General features: G+C 46.1%; 1 protein-coding gene across 1 annotated transcript; it reads right to left on the bottom strand.

Annotated features, from left to right (window-relative positions):
- Window positions 1-21,593: 21,593 nt before the first annotated feature.
- On the bottom strand, window positions 21,594-24,296 carry LOC125553883 (peroxidase 56-like). Its single transcript, XM_048717537.1, has 4 exons — window positions 23,939-24,296; window positions 23,674-23,862; window positions 23,370-23,568; window positions 21,594-22,180 (listed from the first exon to the last, which is right to left on the bottom strand). Exons 1-4 carry the CDS (start codon window positions 24,170-24,172, stop codon window positions 21,774-21,776), a joined length of 1,029 nt encoding a protein of 342 aa, XP_048573494.1. The 5' UTR covers window positions 24,173-24,296; the 3' UTR covers window positions 21,594-21,773.
- Between the last annotated feature and the right edge of the window lie 220 nt (window positions 24,297-24,516).

The following is a 24,516-nucleotide window of genomic DNA, read 5'->3' as shown; positions in this document are numbered from 1 at the left end:
ATCACAAGCTTAAGCGTTGTATTGCAGCATTTTCAACTCTTCCGCGGTAGCTTCACGATTCGGTTCTCTCCCATCAAAGAATTCACCTTGCAAGCCAACACACACAATAGCCCAAACAACGGGGTTATGTCCAAGAATATGCATTTTCATCTTATGCTTCCAACTAGCAAAATTAGTACCATCAAAGTAAGGACCTCTACGGTGCTAATTTCCCTCGCTAGACGCCATACTCTCCTAGGTTGTGAAACCAAGGCTATGACCACCAAAAGCTATGGAAATCAAAGCAAATGGAGACCAAAGCTCTGATACCACTTGTAGGATTGAAAGTATGTCTAGAGGGGGTGATTAGACTACTTGACCAATTAAAAATCTATCCTTTTCCAATTTTAGTGTTTGGAAGATTTTAGCTATCTTACCACAAGTCAAGCAATCTTAACACAATTCAAGCAAGCATGCAAAGAGTCTATGAGCAGCGGAAAGTAAAGCATGCAACTTGCAAGAATGTAAAGGGAAAGGTTTGGAGAATTCAAACGCAATTGGAGACATGGATGTTTTTGTCGTGGTTCCGATAGGTGGTGCTATCGTACATCCACGTTGATGGAGACTTCAACCCACGAAGGGTAACAGTTGCGCGAGTCCACGGAGGGCTCCACCCATGAAGGGTCCATGAAGAAGCAACCTTGTCTATCCCATCATGGCCATCGCCCACGAAGGACTTGCCTCACTAGCAGTAGATCTTCACGAAGTAGGCTATCTCCTTGCCCTTACAAACTCCTTGGTTCAACTCCACAATCTTGTCGGAGGCTCCCAAGTGACACCTAGCCAATCTAGGAGACACCACTCTCCAAGAAGTAACAAATGGTGTGTTGATGATGAACTCCTTGCTCTTGTGCTTCAAATGATAGTCTCCCCAACACTCAACTCTCTCTCACAGGATATGGATTTGGTGGAAAGAAGATTTGAGTGGAAAGCAACTTGGGGAAAGCTAGAGATCAAGATTCATATGGTGGGAATGGAATATCCTGGCCTCAACACATGAGTAGGTGGTTATCTCTCAGAAAATGTGTATTGGAAGTGTAGGTATGTTCTGATGGCTCTCTCCATGAATGAAGAGTGGGTGGAGGGGTATATATAGCCTCCACACAAAAACTAACCGTTACACACAATTTACCAATCTCGGTGAGACCGAAATAAGAAACTCGGTCGGACCGATTTAGCAAACTTAGTGACCGTTAGGATTTTCGATGGGACTGAGATGCAACTCGGTAGGACCGATATGGTTAGGGTTAGGGCATAACGTAATCTCGGTGTGACCGATTACACAAACTCGGTGGGACCGATTTTGGTAATAAGCTAACCAGAGAGTTGGTCAGGTAAACTCGGTTGGACCGATCGCTCATTTCGGTGGGACCGAAATGTTACTAAAGGGAAACAGAAAGTTTACATTGCAATCTCGGTGGGACCGATCGCTCATCTCGACAGGACCGAAACGTTACGAAGGTAAACAGAGAGATTACAACCCCATCTCGGTGTGACCGAGATCCCTATCGGTGAGACCGATTTGCCTAGGGTTTGTGGCAGTGGCTATGACATCTGAACTCGGTGGCGCCGGATAGAAAGAATCAGTGGGGCCGAGTTTGACTTTTGGTTTAGGTCATATGTGGATGTGGGAAGGTAGTTGAGGGTTTTGGAGCATATCACTAAGCACTATGAAGCAAGAACCTCATCAAGCAACACCTCATCCCTCCTTGATAGTATTGGCTTTTCCTATAGACTCAATGTGATCTTGGATCACTAAAATATAAAATGCAGAGTCTTGAGCTTTGAGCTTGAGCCAATCTTTTTGTCCTTAGTATTTTGAGGGGTCCACTTTCCTCATCCATGCCATGCCATTCATTGAGCTTTTCCTGAAATATTAATCTTGGAATAGCATTAGCTCAATGAGCTATATGTTGTTAGGAATTACCAAAACCACCTAGGGATAGTTGCACTTTCACCTTTGCCGATCTCGAGAAGAGGTCCCGCAAGGCGCTGAAGATGCTTTACAAGCACGGCCTGGAGAGGTCGCTGGCCACTGACAAGGATGGCCCCGCCCAGCTGCTTCCTCTCTTGGTGCAGGCACTCGAGGAAGTCGTCGATGGTGTTGGTCCTATGGCGGAGGCGGAGGCTCACGTCCTGTCTTCAGCTGCATTGACTCGCGTCTTTAGCCACCTGCACCTTCGTGGCCCCGACGCTTGCCTTGACGAGTTGCTAGAGCCTGTGGCAGAAGACCAATACGAGGCTGCCGCGCGCAGTTGTGGAAGGTCAGGTGGAGGCCTTGTTGGAGAAGTTTTGTGGCTTTGTCTCCGCTCCTCTGTCCGGCGATGTTGCTGATCCTGCAGCTGGTGGTGAAGGCGAAGACAACGTTGCTCACGAAGTGGCGCCTTCCGCAGGTGATGGCGGCGTCCAGGGGTGACCTGCGGCTACTCTCCTGTTTCGTTCCTGCAACATGCATTAGGCCTTGGGGAGGCGTTTAGACTTTTCATTTGGTATCATGAGGACAACGTGTGAGGACAATATGTTTGTAATATTTGCTTCGAGATTTTGTCATTTCCTTCCTATTTTCTTTGCGTTCTGCATCGGCAGAGCCCGGCCCCGCGCATACCTCAACCGCCATTGGGCCGACCGAAAATCAGGACGGACCAAGGAGTGAAGGGCTACGTAACTAGTTAGGCTCCTGAGTCGCGATGCTCAGGAGTCCCCCTTGATGCGCAAACAGCTTATAGGGAGAGTTCGCGAGGATAGACTGATGTTCTACGTCGGCAGGGCCCGGCCCCGCGCATACCTCAACCGCCATTGGGCCGACCGGAGACCAGGACGAACCAAGGAGTGAGGGGCTACGTGACCAGTTAGGCTCCTGAGTTGCGATGCTCAGGAGTCCCCCTTGACGTGCAAACAATTTCCATACCTGCCCTCGCCGAGGCCTTGGGAGGGGCATGCGACGCCCAGGTCCGGGAGACCTGGTTGGGTGGCGTGCGCTTGGGTGTGGCCCGAGCGCAACCTCCATTCCCAACCCCCTCGCGCGGCTCTCCCGAAGGGAGGCGTTGCGGTGAGGCCAGATGCTGAGCTCTAGGCTCCCTGAGGTTGGTACGGCTGTGGGGCCGCCCTTAGTTGTTTATCACCAGCGCGGAGCATAGTGCTTCCGCTTGTGCACGGGCATAGCCGCTCCTCGGCAGTGTCGACGGCCAGCGCGGAGCATGGTGCTTCCACTTGTACGTGGGATGGGGCCCCCTCCGGGAGGAGCCCCCGGGGCGTGTACAACCCCGCCCTGACACGTGGCTTGCACGGCAGGGCTGCGAGGTGTATCTGGGCACTCATGAGCCAGCGCGGGACTCACGAGGCCCTACCTCAAGGCGGGTTGCGCCTGGTCTTGAGTCTTGGTGACTGTGTGTTCCTGCAAGGCGGTCAGGTGCAAGCACTCTACGTCCTCAGGTCTCGGCCCTCGAGCGAGCTCAGCCGCCGCTGGTATGCCAGGCCGCGATGCCGTGGTCAAGGCCATGGGGTGAGGGATGGAGAGCCAGTAAGAGCTCCTGAGTCGCGATGCTCAGGAGCCCCCCTTTTAACATGCAAGCGAGTTGCACGGGGTGAATGTATCCGCGGCGGGTGGCAACCGAGCAGGCGATAACCGTAGGCAGGTTAAGCAGGGAAGGCAAATCAGCTTGGGTAAATGCAGGAAGATACATGCCACTGGGTCCGGCCCAAGCGGCTTGGGGATGATGCAGCCCGAGGGGCGCCCCATCAAGGTAAGCTAAAGACATAAGAAAATGAGATACATGCCGTAGGGACGGACCCACACGACCTGGGAATAATGCATCCCAAGGGGCGCTCCCAGCTTAACGAGCTTGGAAGATGTCACCTGGTTCTGTAGACGAAGCAGAGTTAGTGCAGTTGAAGGCATGCGTCGAAGAAATGATTCCTCATGAGCCACCGGAGCCCTGAGCCTCAGGAGGCTCTGGGGGCTCAGGAGGCTTCCTGAAGACCGTCTCCATTCCCTCCAAGATGATGCGGTACCTGGCCTCTTGAGACGCCTGGTCATGCTGAACGGCACGCTGATAGGCCGACGCCACGCTCGGCAAACCAAGGGGCATGCAAACGAAGCTGTGTGGTGGGCCCTCGCAACGGCCCACACGCGAATGCCAGAAGCGCTCCTGAGACGCGGCCCTGTTGAGCCCTGAGACGTCGATGCAGACACGCAGCTCAGCACCCTCGCCTGGGTGGTGAGCCACGCCCTGTGAGCGGCTATCGCCGCACATGGCTCTTGCGTCTTGCAGTTCCTGTGTGGTCTTGGCGATGAACTCCTGAGCGGTGGGCACCCCTTGCCCTGCGTTCTCCTGAGGAAAATGTGCCGCGTGGCATGCCTCCAAGTGGCGCCCAAGTGCCTCCCTCATGAGGTTGGCAAGGCCTGAGGCCCTCCAGAAGAGAGCCCCCGAGCCCTGCCCGAGAAGGGCGCTGGGCGCGCCTTCCTATGCGATGGAGGGAGGCGCCCCTGGGATGGACGCTGATCTTGACGACGCTCCTGCCATGACGCCATCCTCCTGAGGTCCTACGTGGTGATATATACTACACAACCTTCTTCTTATAGACATTGTTGGGCCTCCAAGTGCAGAGGTTTGTAGGATAGTAGCAAATTTCCCTCAAGTGGATGACCTAAGGTTTATCAATCCGTAGGAGGCATAGGATGAAGATGGTCTCTCTCAAGCAACCCTGCAACCAAATAACAAAGAGTCTCTTGTGTCCCCAACACACCCAATACAATGGAAAATTGTATAGGTGCACTAATTTGGCGAAGAGATGGTGATACAAGTGGTATATGGATAGTAGATAAATGTTTTTGTAATATGAAAATATAAAAACAGTAAGGTAACTAATGATAAAAGTGAGCATAAACGGTATTGCAATGCGTTGAAACAAGGCCTAGGGTTCATACTTTCATTAGTGCAAGTTCTCTCAACAATAATAACATAATTGGATCACATAACTATCCCTCAACATGCAACAAAGAGTCACCCCAAAGTCACTAATAGCGGAGAACAAACGAAGAGATTATGGTAGGGTATGAAACCACCTCAAAGTTATTCTTTCCAATCAATCCGTTGGGCTATTCCTATAAGTGTCACAAACATCCCTAGAGTTCGTACTAGAGTAACACCTTAAGACACAAATCAACCAAAACCCTAATGTCACCTAGATACTCCAATGTCACCTCAAGTATCCATGGGTATGATTATATGATATGCATCACACAATCTCAGATTCATCTATTCAACCAACACATAGGACCTCAAAGAGTGCCCCAAAGTTTCTACCAGAGAATCACGACGAAAATGTGTGCCAACCCCTATGCATAAGTTCATGGGCGGAACCCGCAAGTTGATCACCAAAACATACATCAAGTGAATCACGTGATATCCCATTGTCACCATAGATACGCACGGCAAGACATACATCAAGTGTTCTCAAATCTTTAAAGACTCAATCCGATAAGATAACTTCAAAGGGAAAACTCAATCCATTACAAGAGAGTAGAGGGGGAGGAGAAACATAAGACCCAACTATAATAGCAAAGCTCGCGATACATCAAGATCGTGCCAAATCAAGAACACGAGAGAGAGAGATCAAACACATAGCTACTGGTACATACCCTCAGCCCCGAGGGAGAACTACTCCCTCCTCGTCATGGAGAGCACCGGGATGATGAAGATGGCCACCGGAGATGGATTCCCCCTCCGGCAGGGTGCCAAAACGAGTCTAGATTGGCTTTCGGTGGCTACGGAGGCTTCTGGCGGCGGAACTCCCGATCTATTGTGCTCCCCGATCGTTTTAGGGTATATGGAGATATATAGGCGGAAGAAGTACGTCAGGGGGGCCACGAGGGGCCCACGAGGGTGGAGGGCGCGCCCTAGGGGGGTGGGTGCCCCCTACCTCGTGGCCTCCTCAAAGCTTCCTTGACGTGGACTCCAAGTCTCCCAGGTTGCTTTCCTTCCAAAAATAGGTTCCGTGAAGTTTCAGGTCAATTGGACTCCGTTTGATTTTCCTTTTCTACAATATTCTAAAACAAGGTAAAAAACATAAACTGGCACTGGGATCTGGATTAATAGGTTAGTCCCAAAAATGATATAAAAGTGTATAATAAAGCCCATAAACATCCAAAACAGTAGATAATATAGCATGGAGCAATCAAAAATTATAGATATGTTGGAGACGTATCACGCGACACAGTTGCTTCTTCTTGGGGATGGCCCCCGGAGGGTCCTCACTTCTGCTGTCGGGGTCATTGATTGCTGCAGCTTGGAAGGCGCGCTCGAGGGAGCACATCGCATCCCTTTCTTCACACGGAACCGCGATGACCCCACCACTTCCAGGCATCTTGAGGACGTTGTAGCCATGGTGGGTGACTGCCATGAACTTTGCCAGGGCCAGATACCTGAGGATGGCGTTGTACGGCAGGCGGATGTGCGCGACGTCGAAGTCGATGATCTCGGTGCGGTAGTTGTCGCGCATGCCGAAGGTGACACGCAGGCGGACCTGCCCCATCGGTGTGGTGGAGCCATCGGTCACTCCTGAGAAAGGTTTGGTAGGCTGGAGCTGCTCATATGGCACTTGGAGGTTGTCGAAGGTGTCGACAGACATGACGTTGAGCCCTGCGCCACCGTCGATGAGGGTCTTGGTAACCTGCACATTGCTGATGACTGGGGAACACAACATCGAGAGGACGCCGGCGATGGCCGCGCACTTGAGCTGATCTACCGAGTCGAAAGTGATGGCGCATTGAGACCACTTGAGCGGGCACGCGGCCTCAAGCTTGGGGAGCGCCGCGTTCACCTCGCGAGCGAACCGTTTGAAGATGCGCTGAGAGGCTGGGGTCTGGGCGCTGCCCAAGATGTAGGCGATTGCACGCGGCTCCTGGAAGCCCCCAGCCCCCTCGTCCTGATGATGGTCGTCATTCCTTCTTGGTGGCGGTAGTGGAGGAAGACCGGTGTTACCTTGGGGGTGATCCTCATGAGGCTGGTCCCTCCAGGGCCCCTTGCGAGGATGGTCCTGCCAGTGGTCCTCATGAGGCCTTTCGCGCCATTCCTGGCACGGGCCGCGGTCGTCCCAGCGTCCTCCTCCACGGTCGTAGCCTCAGTCGCTGCGCTCGGGGCGTTGACCATAGCGTCCCTCGCGTAGGTCTCAGAGCTCTTGGCAGTCGCTGGTGTTGTGGGTGTTCAGGTTGTGGAAGGCGCAGAACGGTCGGCTGTTCTTGGACGACTTGGGCTGATCTCTGCCTTGTTTGGTGCGGGCTCCGCAGCTAGCACTACCGCTTCCTTGCGCTTCACGTCCTTGGCCTTGGATTTCTTCTCCTCTGTGCCTGCTGCTGGCAGCTCCAGGAGAGAAAGGCGCCCCTCCTCAGCTCTTGTGCACTTAGTCGCCAGGTTGAACAGCTCCTGAGACGTGCAGAGCTCCTCGTGGATAGCGAGTTCTTCCTTCATCTTGACGTCACGGACGCCGTCGGAGAACGCGGAGATGATGGCCTCATCCGCGACCTTGGGGATCTTGAGGCAGGTGCTGTTGAAGCGCTGGATGTACTTCTGGAGGGTCTCCCCTGGTTGTTTCTTGATGCGGCATGGGTCGGTCGCGGCTGGCGGGCGGTCGCGAGTGTCCTGGAAGTTGGTGACGAAGCGGTCACGCATCTCGTCCCAGGAGGAGATCGAGCTGTGCTGCAGGTTCAGGAGCCAGGTGCGGGCCCCATCCTTGAGAGCCATGGGAAACCAGTTCGCCATGACTTTCTCGTCGCCGTTGGCTACTTCGATGCTCAGCTCGTAGAGCTGCAGGAACTCCGCGGGGTCGGCGGTGTCGTCGTAGCGAGGAGGCAGATCCGGCTTGAACTTGCCTGGCCAGGCGACGCTGCGCAGCTCGGGGGTGAAGGCGCGGCAGCCGGCCGTGGTTACTGGGGCCCGCCTTGGAGGTGGAGCTTGGTCTTGTCGAGGTCCGCGCGGTGCCGCCGCAAGCGGCGCATGGTCTTGACGAGGCGGCGCGGGAAGTACGAGTGCAGCTTCTCGCGACCGTGGGATTTCTTGGCAGCTTCTCTCTTCGCGCGCGGGCACCGGGCGTGGTGGATCTCACCGCGGGGCCGCACGCCTTGGTGCCAAGGCGCCGTCTTTGGGCTGGGGTGGTGGAGGCGCGCCTCGGGCCTCGTCGCCCGTGGCTGGCTAAGGGTGAGGCCGAGAGAGGGACGGCGCCGGGGAACCCCTGCAACACAGATGAGCTCGGCGATGCGGTCAAGCCACTCCTCGTAGAGGTTGTCGACTGGGCGGAAGCGCAGGAGCTCGTTTGCGGCGAGGAGTGCGGCCCGCGCCTCCATGGGAGCGCGGTGTGCATGAGACGAAGAACCGGATGGGGCCAGCGATGGAGTGGCGGTGCAGCCGTCCTGCCGCACCGAAGGATGCGATGAAGACGCTTGCTGCTCGTTCCCCACCGGGCCGGTGGCAGCATTGGCGACGGGAGACGGAGAACGACATGGTGGCCCGCTGATGGGAGCCATCTGAGCAACGCGGGCGGTGAGGGCAGCCCGACGTTCAGCTCGAGCACGGCGAGCGTCCGCCATGGAGACGATGGAGCGACGACCTGATGGAGGGAAAGCTATGGCGCACCCCTACCTGGAGCGCAAAATGTCGGATGCGGGTTCCGGCAAACCCTTAAGGTTCGAATACTGGGGTGCGCGCGAAGTCTTTTCCTCCCACCGATCTATGCCCTAACTCGCTAAGATCTCGCGGACGAACTCGACGCACTCGCAACACAGAAAGACACAAGATTTATACTAGTTCGGGCCACCGTTGTGGTGTAATAACCTACTCCAGTGTGGTGATGGTGGATTGCCTCTTGGGCTGATGATGAACAATACAATGGAAAGAACAGCCTCCTGAGGTTGAGGTGCTCTTGTGCTAGGCTAACTTGTGTGGGTGAGAGTGATCTAAGATGTCCTCTCCCTGCCTATGGTGGTGGCTAGTCCTACTTATAGAGGCCCTGGTCCTCTTCCCAAATACTGAGCGAGAAGGGAGCCAACAATGGCGGGCAAATTTGAAGGGGGACAGCTAGTACAAGCTATCCTGACAAAAGGTGGTCTACGCCTGCGAAAGGCTTTGGTGGTGATGTCGTCTTGGGCTCCACGATGACCTCCGTCTTGCCGTCCTTCTGGTCTTGGTCTTGTTGCACCAAAATGGCAACCTTTGCCTGATGCCTCGGTACTCCTCGCCTGCGCTGGTTTCCTTAGCACCAAAGAGGAAATAAGGACGCTGCGCGCGCTGGCGCCCGCCTGGTGTCGATCGTCATGACTCACGTCACGAGAGCCCCGCGAGGTTCGCCTCGCCTTGATATCTCCGCTCCTCGTGAGCCTGCCCGACTAGGCCGCTCCAGAGGAGGTCTTGTGTCGTTCGCCTCGCGAGGCTTGGCCCCTCGCGACGGTCTTGGATGCCTTGTTGATGAAGATGGGTCGTACGGCTTGCTAGCTTAGCCACGCCGCGGGCCGCAAGCAGGCAAGTCTGGGGACCCCCATTCCCAGAACGCCGACACCGACGACCACGGGATGGGCTAGGGATGTCGGTCCTGAACTTTCTACAGAGTCATTGCAGGAATACCTACAGCTATGGGCACATGTCACTCGGGGGACTCTGATTCCGAAGGCCAACGATGAGATCAACTAGGCCTGGGATCCGGATGGTGCATACTCATGCAAATTTGCCTATCAGGCTAATTATAGGGGACGTGAAATCTCGCCGACTACTGTCTTCACGTGGTCATTGATACGTCTTCAACGTATCTATTATTTTTGATTGCTCCATGCTATATTATCTATTATTTTGGATGTTTATGGGATTTATTATACACTTCTATATCATTTTTGGGACTAACCTATTAATCCAGAGCCCAGTGCCAGTTTATGTTTTTTACCTTGTTTTAGAATATCGTAGAAAAGGAAAATCAAAAGGATTCCAATTGACCTGAAACTTCACGGAACCTATTTTTGGAAGGAAAGCAACCCGGGAGACTTGGAGTCCACGTCAAGGAAGCTTCGAGGAGGCCACGAGGTAGGGGGCGCGCCCTCCCCCCTCGTGGGCCCCTCGTGGCCCCCCTTACGTACTTCTTCTGCCTATATATCTCCATACACCCTAAAACGATCGGGGATCACAATAGATCGGGAGTTCAGCCGCCAGAAGCCTCCGTAGCCACCGAGAGCCAATCTAGACCCGTTCCGGCACCCTGCCGGAGGGGGAATCCATCTCCGGTGGCCATCTTCATCATCCCGGTGCTCTCCATGACGAGGAGGGAGTAGTTCTCCCTCGGGGCTGAGGGTATGTACCAGTAGCTATGTGTTTGATCTCTCTCTCTCTCTCTCTCTCGTGTTCTTGAGGTGATACGATCTTGATGTATCGCGAGCTCTGCTATTATATTTAGATCCTATGATGTTTCTCCTCCCCCCTCTCTCTTGTAATGAATTGAGTTTTCCCTTTGAAGTTATCTTATCGGATTGAGTCTTTAAAGATTTGAGAACACTTGATGTACGTCTTGCCGTGCATATCTGTGGTGACAATGGGATACCACGTGATTCACTTGATGTATGTTTTGGTGATCAACTTGCGGGTTCCGCCCATGAACCTATGCATAGGGGTTGGCACACGTTTTCATCGTGATTCTCTAGTAGAAACTTTGGGGCACTCTTTGAGGTCCTATGTGTTGCTTGAATAGATGAATCTGAGATTGTGTGATGCATATCGTATAATCATACCCACGGATACTTGAGGTGACATTGGAGTATCTAGGTGACATTAGGGTTTTGGTTGATTTGTATCTTAAGGTGTTATTCTATTACGAACTCTAGGGCTGTTTGTGACACTTATAGGAATATCCCAACGGATTGATTGGAAAGAATAACTTTGAGGTGGTTTCGTACCCTACCATAATCTTTTCGTTTGTTCTCCGCTTTTAGTGACTTTGGAGTGACTCTTTGTTGCATGTTGAGGGATAGTTATGTGATCCAATTATGTTATCATTGTTGAGGGAACTTGCACTAGTGAAAGTATGAACCCTAGGCCTTGTTCCAACACATTGCCATACCGTTTACGCTCTCTTTTATCATTAGTTACCTTGCTGTTTTTATATTTTCAGATTACAAAAACTATTATCTACTATCCATATACCACTTGTATCACCATCTCTTCGCCGAACTAGTGCACCTATACAATTTACCATTGTATTGGGTGTGTTGGGGACACAAGAGACTCTTTGTTATTTGTTTGCAGGGTTGCTTGAGAGAGACCATCTTCATCCTACGCCTCCTACGGATTGATAAACCTTAGGTCATCCACTTGAGGGAAATTTGCTACTGTCCTACAAACCTCTGCACTTGGAGGCCCAACAACGTCTACAAGAAGAAGATTGTGTAGTAGACCTCAAGCTCTTTTCTGGCGCCGTTGCCGGGGGGTGGGGGTTAGCGCTTGAAGGTATATCTTTAGATCTTGCAATCGAGTCTTTTAGTTTCTTGTTTTATCACTAGTTTAGTTTATAAAAGAAAACTATAAAAAATGGAATTGAGTTTGTCTCATACGCTTCACCTTTTTAATATCTCTCGTGAGTATGATGGAAAGGATGATTATGCTCAAGTGCTAGAAGAAGAAATCTATAAAATGTTTGGCACTAAATATTTGAATGATGAGCATGATTGCAATGTTGTTAGTATGAATTCCTTGAATATCCATGATGCTAATGATATGCAAAGCCACAAGCTTGGGGAAGCTATGTTTGATGAAGACGATATTTTTTGTCCCCCAAGTTTTGATGAGCAAATTTATTATGATGAAAGCATGCCTCCTATGTATGATGATTATTGTGATGACACGTATGCTTTAAAGAATAATGATAACCATGAAACTTGTCATCTTGATCTTAATTTTCAATCACATGATAGTTATTTTGTTGAGTTTGCTCCCACTATTATTCATGAGAAGAATTTTGCTTGTGTGGAGAGTAGTAAATTTTCTATGCTTGTAGATCATGAAAAGAATGATTTAGGTGTTGGTTATATTGTTGAATTCATTCATGATGCTACTGAAAATTATTATGAGGGAGGGACTTATGCTTGTAGGAATTGCAATAATATCATGTTTCCTCTCTATGTGCTTAAAGTCTTGAAGTTATGCTTGTTTTACCTTCCTATGCAAGTTGAATCTTGTTCCCACAAGTTGTTTGCTCACAAAATCCCTATGCATAGGAAGTGGGTTAGACTTAAATGTGCTAGTCATATTCTTCATGATGCTCTTTTTATGTTTCAATTCTTATCCTTTATGTGAGCATCATTGAATTCATCATGCCTAGCTAGGGGCGTTAAACGATAGCGCTTGTTGGGAGACAAACCAATCCTATTATTGTTATTTACTTTTGTTCTTGTTTATTAATAAATAATTCATCTAGTCTCTGTTTATATGTGGTTTTATGCATTTAATTAGTGTTTGTGCCAAGTAGAACCTTTGGGAAGACATGGGAAAAGTCTTGTTGATCATGCTGTCAAAAACAGAAACTTTAGCGCTCACGAGAATTGCTGCCATTTTTATTTGGAGAGTGCTATTTAGTTAATTCTTTTTTCAGATGATTAATAGATAAATTCCTCACGTCCAGCAATTTACTTTAGAATTTTATGAGTTACAGAAGTATACGTTTGATCCAGATTACTACAGACTGTTCTGTTTTTGACAGATTCTGTTTTCTATGTGTTGCTTACTTATTTTGATGAATCTATGGCTAGTAAAATAGTTTATAAACCATAGAGAAGTTGGAATGCATTAGGTTCAACACCAATATAAATAAAGAATGAGTTCATTACTTTACCTTGAAGTGGTGATTTATTTTCTCATACTAACGGAGCTTACGAGTTTTCTGTTAAGTTTTGTGTTGTGAAGTTTTCAAGTTTTGAGTAAGGATTCGATGGACTTTGGAATAAGGAGTGGCAAGAGCCTAAGCTTGGGGATGCCCAAGGCACCCCAAGATAATATTCAAGGATAGCCAAGAGCCTAAGCTTGGGGATGCCTCGGAAGGCATCCCCTCTTTCGTCCTCGTTCATCGGTAACTTTACTTAGAGCTATATTTTTATTCGCCACATGATATGTGTTTTGCTTGGAGCGTCAATTTATTTTGTTAGTATTTGCTTTATGTTATTTAGAACAATGTTTTGTATCTTTTATTTCAATAAAAGTGGCATTGATAGCCTTTACTATGCCTATTTTACAAGTCTTCATGTTGCTGTTTGAAAACAGAAAGTTTACCGATGTTGCAGTAATTCCCTAGAAAAGTCAGAATATGATAAAATGTTGAAACCTTTTGCATATTAAGCTCTGATAAATTTAATACAGTGGGAATTTTCTTTCATAATTTTTGGAGTTGGGGAAGTATGGATCTAGCTGCATTCTTTAAAGACTGTCCTGTTTAGGCAGATTGCTGTTATGCTTGCATTGTTTGCATATGTTTGTTTCTTTAATAATTCTATTTGAGGATATGAATATTAAATATTCAGAGGCATTTAGTATGCAATGTTTAATAATATTTTTTGTGATTTTATACAGTATAGGATGATAAGGTTTTTCAATTGATTTATACTAACTTATCTCACGAGTCCTTGTTGAGTTTTGTGTGGATGAAGCTTTTGAGATTTAGGGAGACCGTGATATGAGAGGAATTAAGGAGACACAAAAGCTCAAGCTTGGGGATGCCCAAGGCACCCCAAGATAATATTTCAAGAAGTCTCAAGCGTCTAAGCTTGGGGATGCCCCGGTTGGCATCCCACCTTTCTTCTTCAACAACTATCGGTTAGTTTCGGTCGATCCTAAGTTTTTGCTTCTTCACATGATGTCTGCCATTCTTAGAATGTCATTTTATTTTTATTTTCTTGCTGCTTGAATAAAATACCAAGATCTGAAATTTTTAAATTTAGAGAGTCTTCACATAGTTGCATAATTATTCGACTACTCATTGATCTTCACTTATATCTTTCGGAGTAGTTTGTCGTTTGCTCTAGTGCTTCACTTATATCTTTTAGAGCACAATGGTGGTTTTATTTTGAAGAAATAGATGAAATCTCATGCTTCACTCATATTATTTTGAGAGTCTTAAATAGCATGGTAATTTTCTTAAATAATCCTAAAATGCTAGGCACCCAAGAATAGTAAAAACTTCCATATAGAGTATTGAATACTAAGAGAAGTTTGATGCTTGATTATTGTTTTGAGATATGGAGGTAATAATATCAAAGTTGTGCTAGTTGAGTAGTTGTGAATTTGAGAAATGCTTGTGTTGAAGTTTGCAAGTCCCGTAGCATGCACGTATGGTAAACGTTGTGTAACAAATTTGAAACATGAGGTGTTATTTGATTGTCCTCCTTATGAGTGGCGGCCGGGGACGAGCGATGGTCTTTTCCTACCAATCTATCCCCCTAGGAGCATGCGCGTAGTGCCGAGGTTTTTGATGACTTGTATATTTTTGCAATAAGTATGTGAGTTATTTATGACTAATGTTGAGTCCATGGATTATACGCACTCTCACCCTTCCATCCTTGCTAGCCTCTTCGGTACCGTGCATTGCCCCTTCTCACATTGAGAGTTGGTGCAAACTTCGCCGGTGCATCCAAACCCCGTGATATGATACGCTCTATCACACATAAACCTCCTTATATCTTCCTCAAAACAGCCACCATACCTACCTATTATGGCATTTCCATAGCCATTCCGAGATATATTGCCATGCAACTTTTCTACCATTCCGTTTATCATGACACGTTTCATCATTATCATATTGCTTTGCATGATCATGTAGTTGACATTGTATTTGTGGCAAAGCCACCGTTCATAATTCTTTCATACATGTCACTCATGAGTCATTGCACATCCCGGTACACCGCCAGAGGCATTCATATAGAGTCATACTTTGTTCTAGTATCGAGTTGTAATCATTGAGTTGTAAATAAATAGAAGTGTCATGATCATCATTTTCTAGAGGATTGTCCCAAGTGAGGAATAAAAAAAGAATAAAAAAAGAGAAAGGCCATAAAAAAGAAGCCCCCCCCCAAAAAAGAGAAAGGCCATAAAAAAAGAGAAGGCCCAAAAAAAGAGAGAAAAAGAGAGAAGGGACAATGCTACTATCCTTTGCCACACTTGGGCTTCAAAGTAGCACCATAATCCTCATGATAGAGAGTCTCTTGTTTTGTCACTTTCATATACTAGTGGGAAATTTTCATTATAGAACTTGGCTTGTATATTCCAACAATGGGCCTCCTCAAGTGCCCTAGGTCTTCGTGAGCAAGCAAGTTGGATGCACACCCACTTAGTTTCTTTTGTTGAGCTTTCATACATTTATAGCTCTAGTGCATCCGTTGCATGGCAATCCCTACTCCTTGCATTAACATCAATCGATGGGCATCTCCATAGCCCATTGATTAGCCTCGTTGATGTGAGACTTTCTCCTTTTTGTCTTCTCACATAACCCCCATCATCATATTCTATTCCACCCATAGTGCTATGTCCTTGGCTCACGCTCATGTATTGCGTGAAGGTTTATGAGTTTGAGATTACTAAAGTATGAAACAATTGCTTGGCTTGTCATCGGGGTTGTGCATGATGAGAGCATTCTTGTGTGACGAAAATGGAGCATGACCAAACTATATGATTTTGTAGGGATGAACTTTCTTTGGCCATGTTATTTTGAGAGGACATAATTGCTTAGTTAGTATGCTTGAAGTATTATTATTTTTATGTCAATATGAACTTTTATCTTGAATCTTTGGGATCTGAATATTCATGCCACAATTAAGAAGAATTACATTGAAATTATGCCAAGTAGCACTCCGCATCAAAAATTCTATTTTTATCATTTACCTACTCGAGGACGAGCAAGAATTAAGCTTGGGGATGCCGATACGTCTTCAACTTATCTATAATTTTTGATTGCTCCATGCTATATTATCTACTGTTTTGGATGTTTATGGGCTTTATTATACACTTTTATATCATTTTTGGGACTAACCTATTAATCCAGAGCCCAGTGCCAGTTTCTGTTTTTATCTTGTTTTAGAATATCACAGAAAAGGAAAATCAAACGGAGTCCAATTGACCTGAAACTTCACGGAACCTATTTTTGGAAGGAAAGCAACCCGGGAGACTTGGAGTCCACGTCAAGGAAGCTTCGAGGAGGTCACGAGGTAGGGGGGCACGCCCTCCACCCTCGTGCCCCCCCTGACGTACTTCTTCCGCCTATATATCTCCATATACCCTAAAACGATCGGGGAGCACAATAGATCGGGAGTTCCACTGCCAGAAGCCTCCGTAGCCACCAAAAGCCAATCTAGACCCATTCCGGCACCCTGCCGGAGGGGGAATCCATCTCCGGTGGCCTTCTTCATCATCCCGGTGCTCTCCATGACGAGGAGGGAGTAGTTCTCCCTCGGGGCTGAGGGTATGTACCGGTAGCTATGTGTTTGATCTCTCTCTCTCTCTCTCTCTCTCTCTCTCTTTCGTGTTCTTGAGGTGATACGATCTTGATGTATCGCGAGCTTTGCTATTATATTTGGATCCTATGATGTTTCTCCTCCCCCTCTTTCTCTTGTAATGAATTGAGTTTTCCCTTTGAAGTTATCTTATCGGATTGAGTCTTTAAAGATTTGAGAACACTTGATGTATGTCTTGCCGTGTGTATCTGTGGTGACAATGGGATATCACGTGATTCACTTGATGTATGTTTTGGTGATCAACTTGCGGGTTTCGCCCATGAACCTATGCATAGGGGTTGGCACACGTTTTCGTCGTGATTCTCCGGTAGAAACTTTGGGGCACTCTTTGAGGTCCTATGTGTTGGTTGAATAGATGAATCTGAGATTGTGTGATGCATATCGTATAATCATACCCACGGATAGTTGAGGTGACATTGGAGTATCTAGGTGACATTTGGGTTTTGGTTGATTTGTATCTTAAGGTGTTATTCTAGTATGAACTCTAGGGCTGTTTGTGACACTTATAGGAATAGCCCAACGGATTGATTGGAAAGAATAACTTTGATGTGGTTTCGTACCCTACCATAATCTCTTCGTTTGTTCTCCACTTTTAGTGACTTTGGAGTGACTCTTTGTTGCATGTTGAGGGATAGTTATGTGATCCAATTATGTTATCATTGTTGAGGGAACTTGCACTAGTGAAAGTATGAACCCTAGGCCTTGTTTCAACACATTGCCATACCATTTACGCTCTCTTTTATCATTAGTTACCTTGCTGTTTTTATATTTTTAGATTACAAAAACTATTATCTACTATCCATATACCACTTGTATCACCATCTCTTCACTGAACTAGTGCACCTATACAATTTACCATTGTATTGGGTGTGTTGGGGACACAAGAGACTCTTTGTTATTTGGTTGCAAGGTTGCTTGAGAGAGACCATCTTCATCCTACGCCTCCTACGGATTAATAAACCTTAGGTCATCCACTTGAGGGAAATTTGCTACTATCCTACAAACCTCTGTACTTGGAGGCCCAACAACGTCTACAAGAAGAAGGTTGTGTAGTAGACATCAGTCATCCAGGGCTCCGCTACACTATCGATTCTTCACCTGGCTTGCGGTCCAAGGTAGATGCCGGATGGCGGACCGGCTAGCCCACCATGGCCTCGATCACCATGACGCTTGCCCTTTCTACGCCCAGCACGAGGAGACCATTGGGCATATTCTGCTGAACTGTGTCATGGCAAGGGAGGTTTGGACTGTTTTCTGTGCGGCTCTGAACAAGCCGGGATGGGTGCCAACAAGCGAAACAACATTGGTGGAGTGGTGTACGGAGAAGAACGACACTAGCAAGAGCATGAAGACAATGAGGGCGATCCTCCTCCTTGTCTTATGGGAGTTATGGAAGCACCAGAATGCCATCATTTTTATGTGGCCACACCATCCTTGCGAGTCTTGTTTCAAACCATTGAGAGGGAAGGTCGGGCTTGGAAGGTAGCGAGACTTATCAAGGGAGACGTGGAAGCTCTTTTTAGGGCTGTGGCTAGGTGGGAGAGTATGTGAGAGTAGAAGTGTAGTGTCTTTGTGTTGGAGTTCGGTCTCTTGTAATGTAACATTGTGTAACACCCAACGTGGAGGGGCTCTTCCCATTTTCCTTCTTTAATATATAGTGTGCATGCTCGTGTGCATTCGAGAAAAAAACAATATATAATCCTGCTATTAGGCATAATGATCTATGGAGATAGCAGTGTCTAAGCAGGCTTAACCAAAATACATATTGACATAATACTAAAATAGTATAGTATGAAATATGCAAAAAGAGTTTTTACAAAGTCACATGAAAGGAGTTTTAAGCAAGAATCGATATCCCTGAAATACTAATACACACTTGTATTAAATATGTTCCTTGGTATGTAAACAACCAGATATGTCTAGTGCTCTAGTAAGCTGCGAGTAAAATTATTAGAATGACCAAATTGTTGATCATAGGACAACAGTGAAAATGTCGTTAAGTACTAACGACATGTTTCTTGCATACGGAAAATATGAAGAGATTGTTGTAAGGAGTTACATCAATACATGCTCGTTGTAAGTAGTACATAGATAAAATCTTCATCAGTGCTCCAAGCGATTCTCGGTTTCAATTAAATGACTAATGGTGGCATAGTAAGGTGGAATTGGTCCAAGAAATTTATTGTGTTGAATTCAACAGAAGGTTGAGTAGATTTTCACTTTAGAAGTAACAATAAAGGGTGATGAATCAAAGGTTCTTTTATGAACTTGGTATGGTTTCTAGATGATTGTGCAAATGGAACACTATTCTCAATAGTGGTTATGTAGCTCAATCTAAGGAATTAAGGGTCCTACCAGTGATTCAATACATACAAAGCTTGTTTCACATAAATTATGAATTCTCATGAAAACATGACATATGCATTGAAATGCAAAAGATACACATGGATCTGAAGATTGTCAGATTCGATAGGACGAAGCCTATACCACAAGCAAAGCATGGACCGACACCGGATTGCTATTGGTGTAAAAAACAAAAGTGCTAACTTGATTATTGACTCAGAAGAATGCCCTAGAGACAATAATATTGTATTATTATATTTCCATATTCATAATTAAGTGTTTGTATTTCATGCTATAACTGTTATGAACCTGGAATATTCGATTCAGTGGAAAACTCATATGCACGTGTGAAATGATAAACGGATAAAATAAAGGTTCCTAGTCTCACTTCTAAAACAAGCTCAAGTGTTGTTGGCGATCACGTTTTCGGGATCTTAGGATATCGGTGTAATGATAGTCCTAAAACAACACTGAGATTATGACATTGGAAGAATGATCATATTGAATCGACCCAAACTTGATTGTTATGAATTGAGATAATATCGTCTGTAATAAATTCTAACAACACGGAGTGTTAAAGGTGGACTTTCGGGTTGCTCAAATGTCACGATGATCATAACGACAACTTACAGGCTCATCAGAAAGTTTGACAAGTGGCCCAATAGCTCAAGAGTGGGATTTGCTCCTTCGACGATGGAGAGATATTCTTAGGGCCCTCTCATATGAGGGAATCCATCATCATCTGGCCAGATATAGGTGATTACGTCACTAGGATGCCAGAATACAATGATGAGAAAGAAGAACAAAACCGGTAACATGGATTTCGGTATAGTGAGCATAGTGACGACTTAGGAGGATACCGATGCATCCCGGGTTTTGTGAAGTATCGCGAAGCAAAGGGAACATCACATGATAACCATAGGTTCACTTGAATATCATTCGTGTGCTCACATGGACCAATATGGACGTCCACGGTCCCGCTGTCGGTCATTGAATGAACGGTTTCGTTCATGTCTATGAGTTGCCGAACCTACAAGGTCATAAGCTTAGGGCAATCACGATCTGCTGAGTGTTAGTAGGATGGGAGTGATGAGAATATATTTGTGAATTGTTACATTAATATTCAGAACAGTTTTGAGAGAACCTGGAAGCGTTTCAGGGTCACCAGAAGGGTTTCGATGAATATCAGGTATTACCGATAAATATATATAGGTGAAAAATGTTCTGGGGATGTTAAATTATATATAATGGTTTGAAAGTATTTAGAAGAATTTTATATTTAAATTAATATCAATGGGCCTAAATAGGCCAAGAGGTGGAAGGCAACTTGGGCCACACAAGTCCAAGTGGGAAGGCGCTTCCCTTCCCTAAGGAAGGAGACCGAATAGGAGTGGGGGAGGAGTCCAACTCGTCCTCCCCCTTGGCCGGCGCCCCAAGGAGGCTTTCCCTCCTTGGTGGCAGCCCTCCCTCTCCTCTCTAACCTGTATATCTTTGGGGATTTGTGCTTTATTGACAAACAAGTTTTGGAGCCCCCTGTAGTTCTTCTAGCTATAGTTCTAGTTTTAGTCGGTCCTAGTTGACTAATTAGAGTTAGGCTAATTCTCTTGTCCTCATAATTAGAAACTCTGTGTGGTTCTAATCTCCTTTGTTTAATTCCACGGTGACGATTAGCTCTATACGGCGAAGCGCTGCCAGATAGTGAAGGTTGCACGCTTGCAACCAAGTAGAGAGATGTGCTTTCGGTCTTCGGTTTGAAGGACTGTTCATGTGCGGTACGAGGGATCATTCATCGACGGTTCGAGGGACTTCAAGTATGATCTACACCAAGACGTTCTTCTTCCGCTGCAACTCGGTGACGGTAACAATTGTGATCGTGATTTTTTTTCCTACTATGTTTCCCAACACCTAGGTGATCCTTGGCGGCTCTAGTCTTTCATAGTTCTCCCTCATAGATCAATCCCGGATCCAGAGAGGCCCTGTTCCTGACGTGTGGCTGATTGATCTGCATGTGACTTCTCGTGGCCTTTGCGGTTCGAGCTATGTTGGCGGTCACAAGGTGAAGCGGAGTCACTTGCTCGTGGAGAAGTGGCGGTGATGACGCCAACATGCAACCTCGACGATGTTTTATCGTAGTGGTGTGAGTGATTTATACTTTTTTTGTGTATCATCAGAGGGTCGTGATGAGTTTTGCTCAGTTTTATTGGGCAACTTTCGTATTCTTAGTCAATATAAATGGCAAGTCTTTGCCTCGTTTAAAAAAATAAAAAATTGCTCTCAGGCATAAGTAGAGGATCAAGTGGGATTATGAGAGGGATATCTTTTTTGTAAAATAAAGTTTTCAATTTTCAGCAGATTGTCAATACTAATCACTTGATTTGTAAGTGGTGCTTACTGCAGTGTACTATGGAGATACGGGATATTCTGGTATCTAGGTCCAGGCACTTAGAGATGGTACATGTGATATGTTTAGGTAGTTTGTATTGTTGTCTAGCAATAGGGTTTGTGATGCATAAATTTACAACATGTAATTTCTATTGCGTTTTTTAGTTCCTTGATACTTCTTTTTTACATTTCTTAGAAGGATTGATGGCATGCAATAAGGATGGTTATATGTATCACTCGATGCAAAGACTAGGTACTCAATCAATTTCAAGAATAATAATATTATTCACGATAGATCCGTAACGAAGATGATAAAAAATTATGGGAGATGTTATGATATTCCATAAACATTAGAACTATAAATGCCAACAAAAAGTAAAGCTGGCAATTCTGAAGTCAAAACTTTAGTTCCTACACATCTATTGAAGAAAAGCAAATTGGCAAGATTGAACACCACATACACAGTAGAACCACTAGGTAGATTATATTAGTTGAGAACGGCACATGTCCTCCTGATCTCCCCCTCGCTACCGGCGAGCACGTCAGCCCTCCCCATGTTCACCATAGATACCCCAAAGTCCTTAAGGAATCTCTTCTCCGAGCTCATGTAACCGTACACGAGCATTTTTGTAGCACCATTACTCAGCAAGGCCTCGTCAGAGTGGAAAAGGCCCTTGTTCTCTTTGACGAGGCGGTAGTAAGTCGAGTCGAAAGTCGACGAGCGACCGGGCACCATTTGCACCTCGGTCATGTTGTCATCGGGACTCGTGCACTGTTGCTTTAGTGTTGCCGCGTACGTCTTGTCCAGGGTAGGGTCCATGTCATCTTCAGCCGTGAAATTACGTAGCCTCTTCTCTAAAGATGGGCAGTGTGAATTCCCTAGCGCGTGGGCACCTGATCATACACGAGTTTAATTAACTGAAACAAATAATATACTAGGAGTATATAACTAAACTAATGGTTTCCACTAAATTAAGTCTCTCACTATTGAACCATATCACATCAATATGCAACCATGCATGAGAAAGAATTTCGATTGTATTATGCTACTTATACTCACCATGATCAAACTCTATAAATCATATATATTTTCATTTTCGGTTTTCATATCATTTCCAAATAATCACGGTACTTATATTCACCATGATCAAATTCCATAAATCATATGTGTTTTCATTTCTATGTTCCATATTATTTCCAAATTATCATGCTACCTATATTCATCATGACCAAATTCCATAAATCATATGTATTTTTTATTTTTATTTTTCGTATTATTTCCAAGTTATCATGCCACTTATATTCACCATGATGAAATTCCATAAATCATACTCCCTCTGAATCAAAATATAAGTCGCTTTTGTAGTTCAAATTGAACTGCAAAAACATCATATATTTTGGTACAAATGTAGTATGTATTTTCATTTTCAGTTTTCATATTATTTCTAAATTATCATGCTCCATACAAACAAATCTCATAGAATACGGTGCAACCACTTCCCGCAGTAAAACACAAGATACCATCTAGCATGTCCCCTCAACATCAAAGATCAAACCATCTCAAAAGTCTATCATGCATGGAAAAGGCTCATCCATTGACATTCTGTTATGCTACTTCTATTACATAGATATATTTTAAAGTTTTTTTTTGCAAGAACACTCATGAGGTTTCCGTGTCTTTTCCTTAAGAGAGAAGAATCGGTTCATACAATTGTTACAAGTGTATGGGCACACACGTGAAGAGGTGGCCCATCCATAATCGGCAAGGCGACCATGCAACTACTCGCTAACAAAACAATGAATCATATGTATTTTCAGTTCCAATTCTCATATTATTAATCTAAATATTCATTCTATATAACCAAAGCTCATCGAAATATATTGTACCAGAAAATGTTTTCGCAGCAACGCGGGCATTGTCTAATTCACTCAAGTTAACAATGTAGTGGGGCCGTGAGTAGTACTACGTACAATTGGGGCAACCGTAAAGAACTTTTGAGTACACGGGTAATGCAACTCGTCCTAGAATAGAATACTCGCAAGATTCGAAAATAGAAACTGCCTAGTGGTCAAGAATTACTACCTGACAGAACAACAAGATCCTTGATTCCAAGGCCCTTGGACTTAAACCTCTTGATGAGCTTCTGGATTTCATCAAAGGAATCAGGCAACTCCTCCGCCGCCTCCTTGGCGCTCGACACGCGGCCGTCTCGCCGGCCGGTCTCCACCTCGTACAAGTTGCCGCCCTCGCGCCATTCTCCCTTGGTCACCACCTTGGTTGCCTGGTTAATCCCCAAGTCAACGCTAGCTTTGATTGACGCATTCCTTTTTTTGGACTTGCAGATTTGATGCAATCTGAATGGAGGAAAAGAGGCTTAATTGTATACCAGCGAGACCGCGTCTCTGGCGGCGACGGCGAGGATGTCTGCGCAGGAGACGGTGCCCGGGCACTTCTTCTCCAGCTTCTCCTTGATGGCGTCGATCACGTTGAAGGCGTCCAGGGTGAGGTTCGGCTTGGCGTCCCTCTCCGCGATGTTGGTCTTGGTTGAGTTGAGCAGCACGGATCCATCGCAACCCTGCACCTCATCATGTCACAAAGTGAGGAACTGCCACTTAGCAGTTAAAGACCCAAGCTAAGGCAAAGCATTTTACCCTGACGAAGCAATCATGGAAGTGGAGCCTTAGCAGCGGCGCGGTGACCGTTAGGTCATCTTCCACAGCCATGGTGACGATCCTGCGAACAATGGCCTCGGCGTCGGGGCATGATTGCCTGTAGAACCCGACCTTAAGCTTGCCATAGGCATGGACGGGAGCAATCACTGCCGCCAGCAGCAGCAGAGGAGGAAGTGAGAACCTGAGACCGAGAGGAGGCACCCACTTTGTCATGGTACAACACCAACACTAGAACTAGTGCAAGTCTGCCCTCTAGCTAGCTAAAGCTTGCAGAGCTGCATTGCCATTTGCCAAGGCAACCACATGTGAAAAGTCCTCGTTTTCATGAGTTGCCGGCGATAAAGGCGGAGTGTGGATGCCGTCTCCGAGATCTAAAAGGAGCATTGACTAATTATTAAGAGCGTCGTTTTTTCCGGCCGTCATGGGCATGATGCCATGTGATTAGCCATGGGTTTCCGGGATCTTACCGGCCTCGGTCAGCACATTGTGGTGCATATATATATACGTATATATGTTACTCCACTGCTACTTCGGTTATCGAATAACTTCGCTAGTGA

This window comes from Triticum urartu, chromosome 4 (genome assembly GCF_003073215.2).
Source record: "Triticum urartu cultivar G1812 chromosome 4, Tu2.1, whole genome shotgun sequence".
Taxonomy (NCBI): domain Eukaryota; kingdom Viridiplantae; phylum Streptophyta; class Magnoliopsida; order Poales; family Poaceae; genus Triticum; species Triticum urartu.
This window is presented reverse-complemented; position numbering and strand designations above follow the sequence as displayed.

What these genes read in the sequence shown, in the direction of transcription:
- LOC125553883 (XM_048717537.1), bottom strand. Translation starts at nt 24,172, where the DNA reads ATGACAAAGTGGGTGCCTCCTCTCGGTCTCAGGTTCTCACTTCCTCCT. An exon ending in TCCATGATTGCTTCGTCAGG is followed by an intron (nt 23,863 to 23,938) that starts GTAAAATGCTTT and finishes GATGAGGTGCAG; the next exon opens with GGTTGCGATGGATCCGTGCT. An exon ending in CCAGAGACGCGGTCTCGCTG is followed by an intron (nt 23,569 to 23,673) that starts GTATACAATTAA and finishes GGGATTAACCAG; the next exon opens with GCAACCAAGGTGGTGACCAA.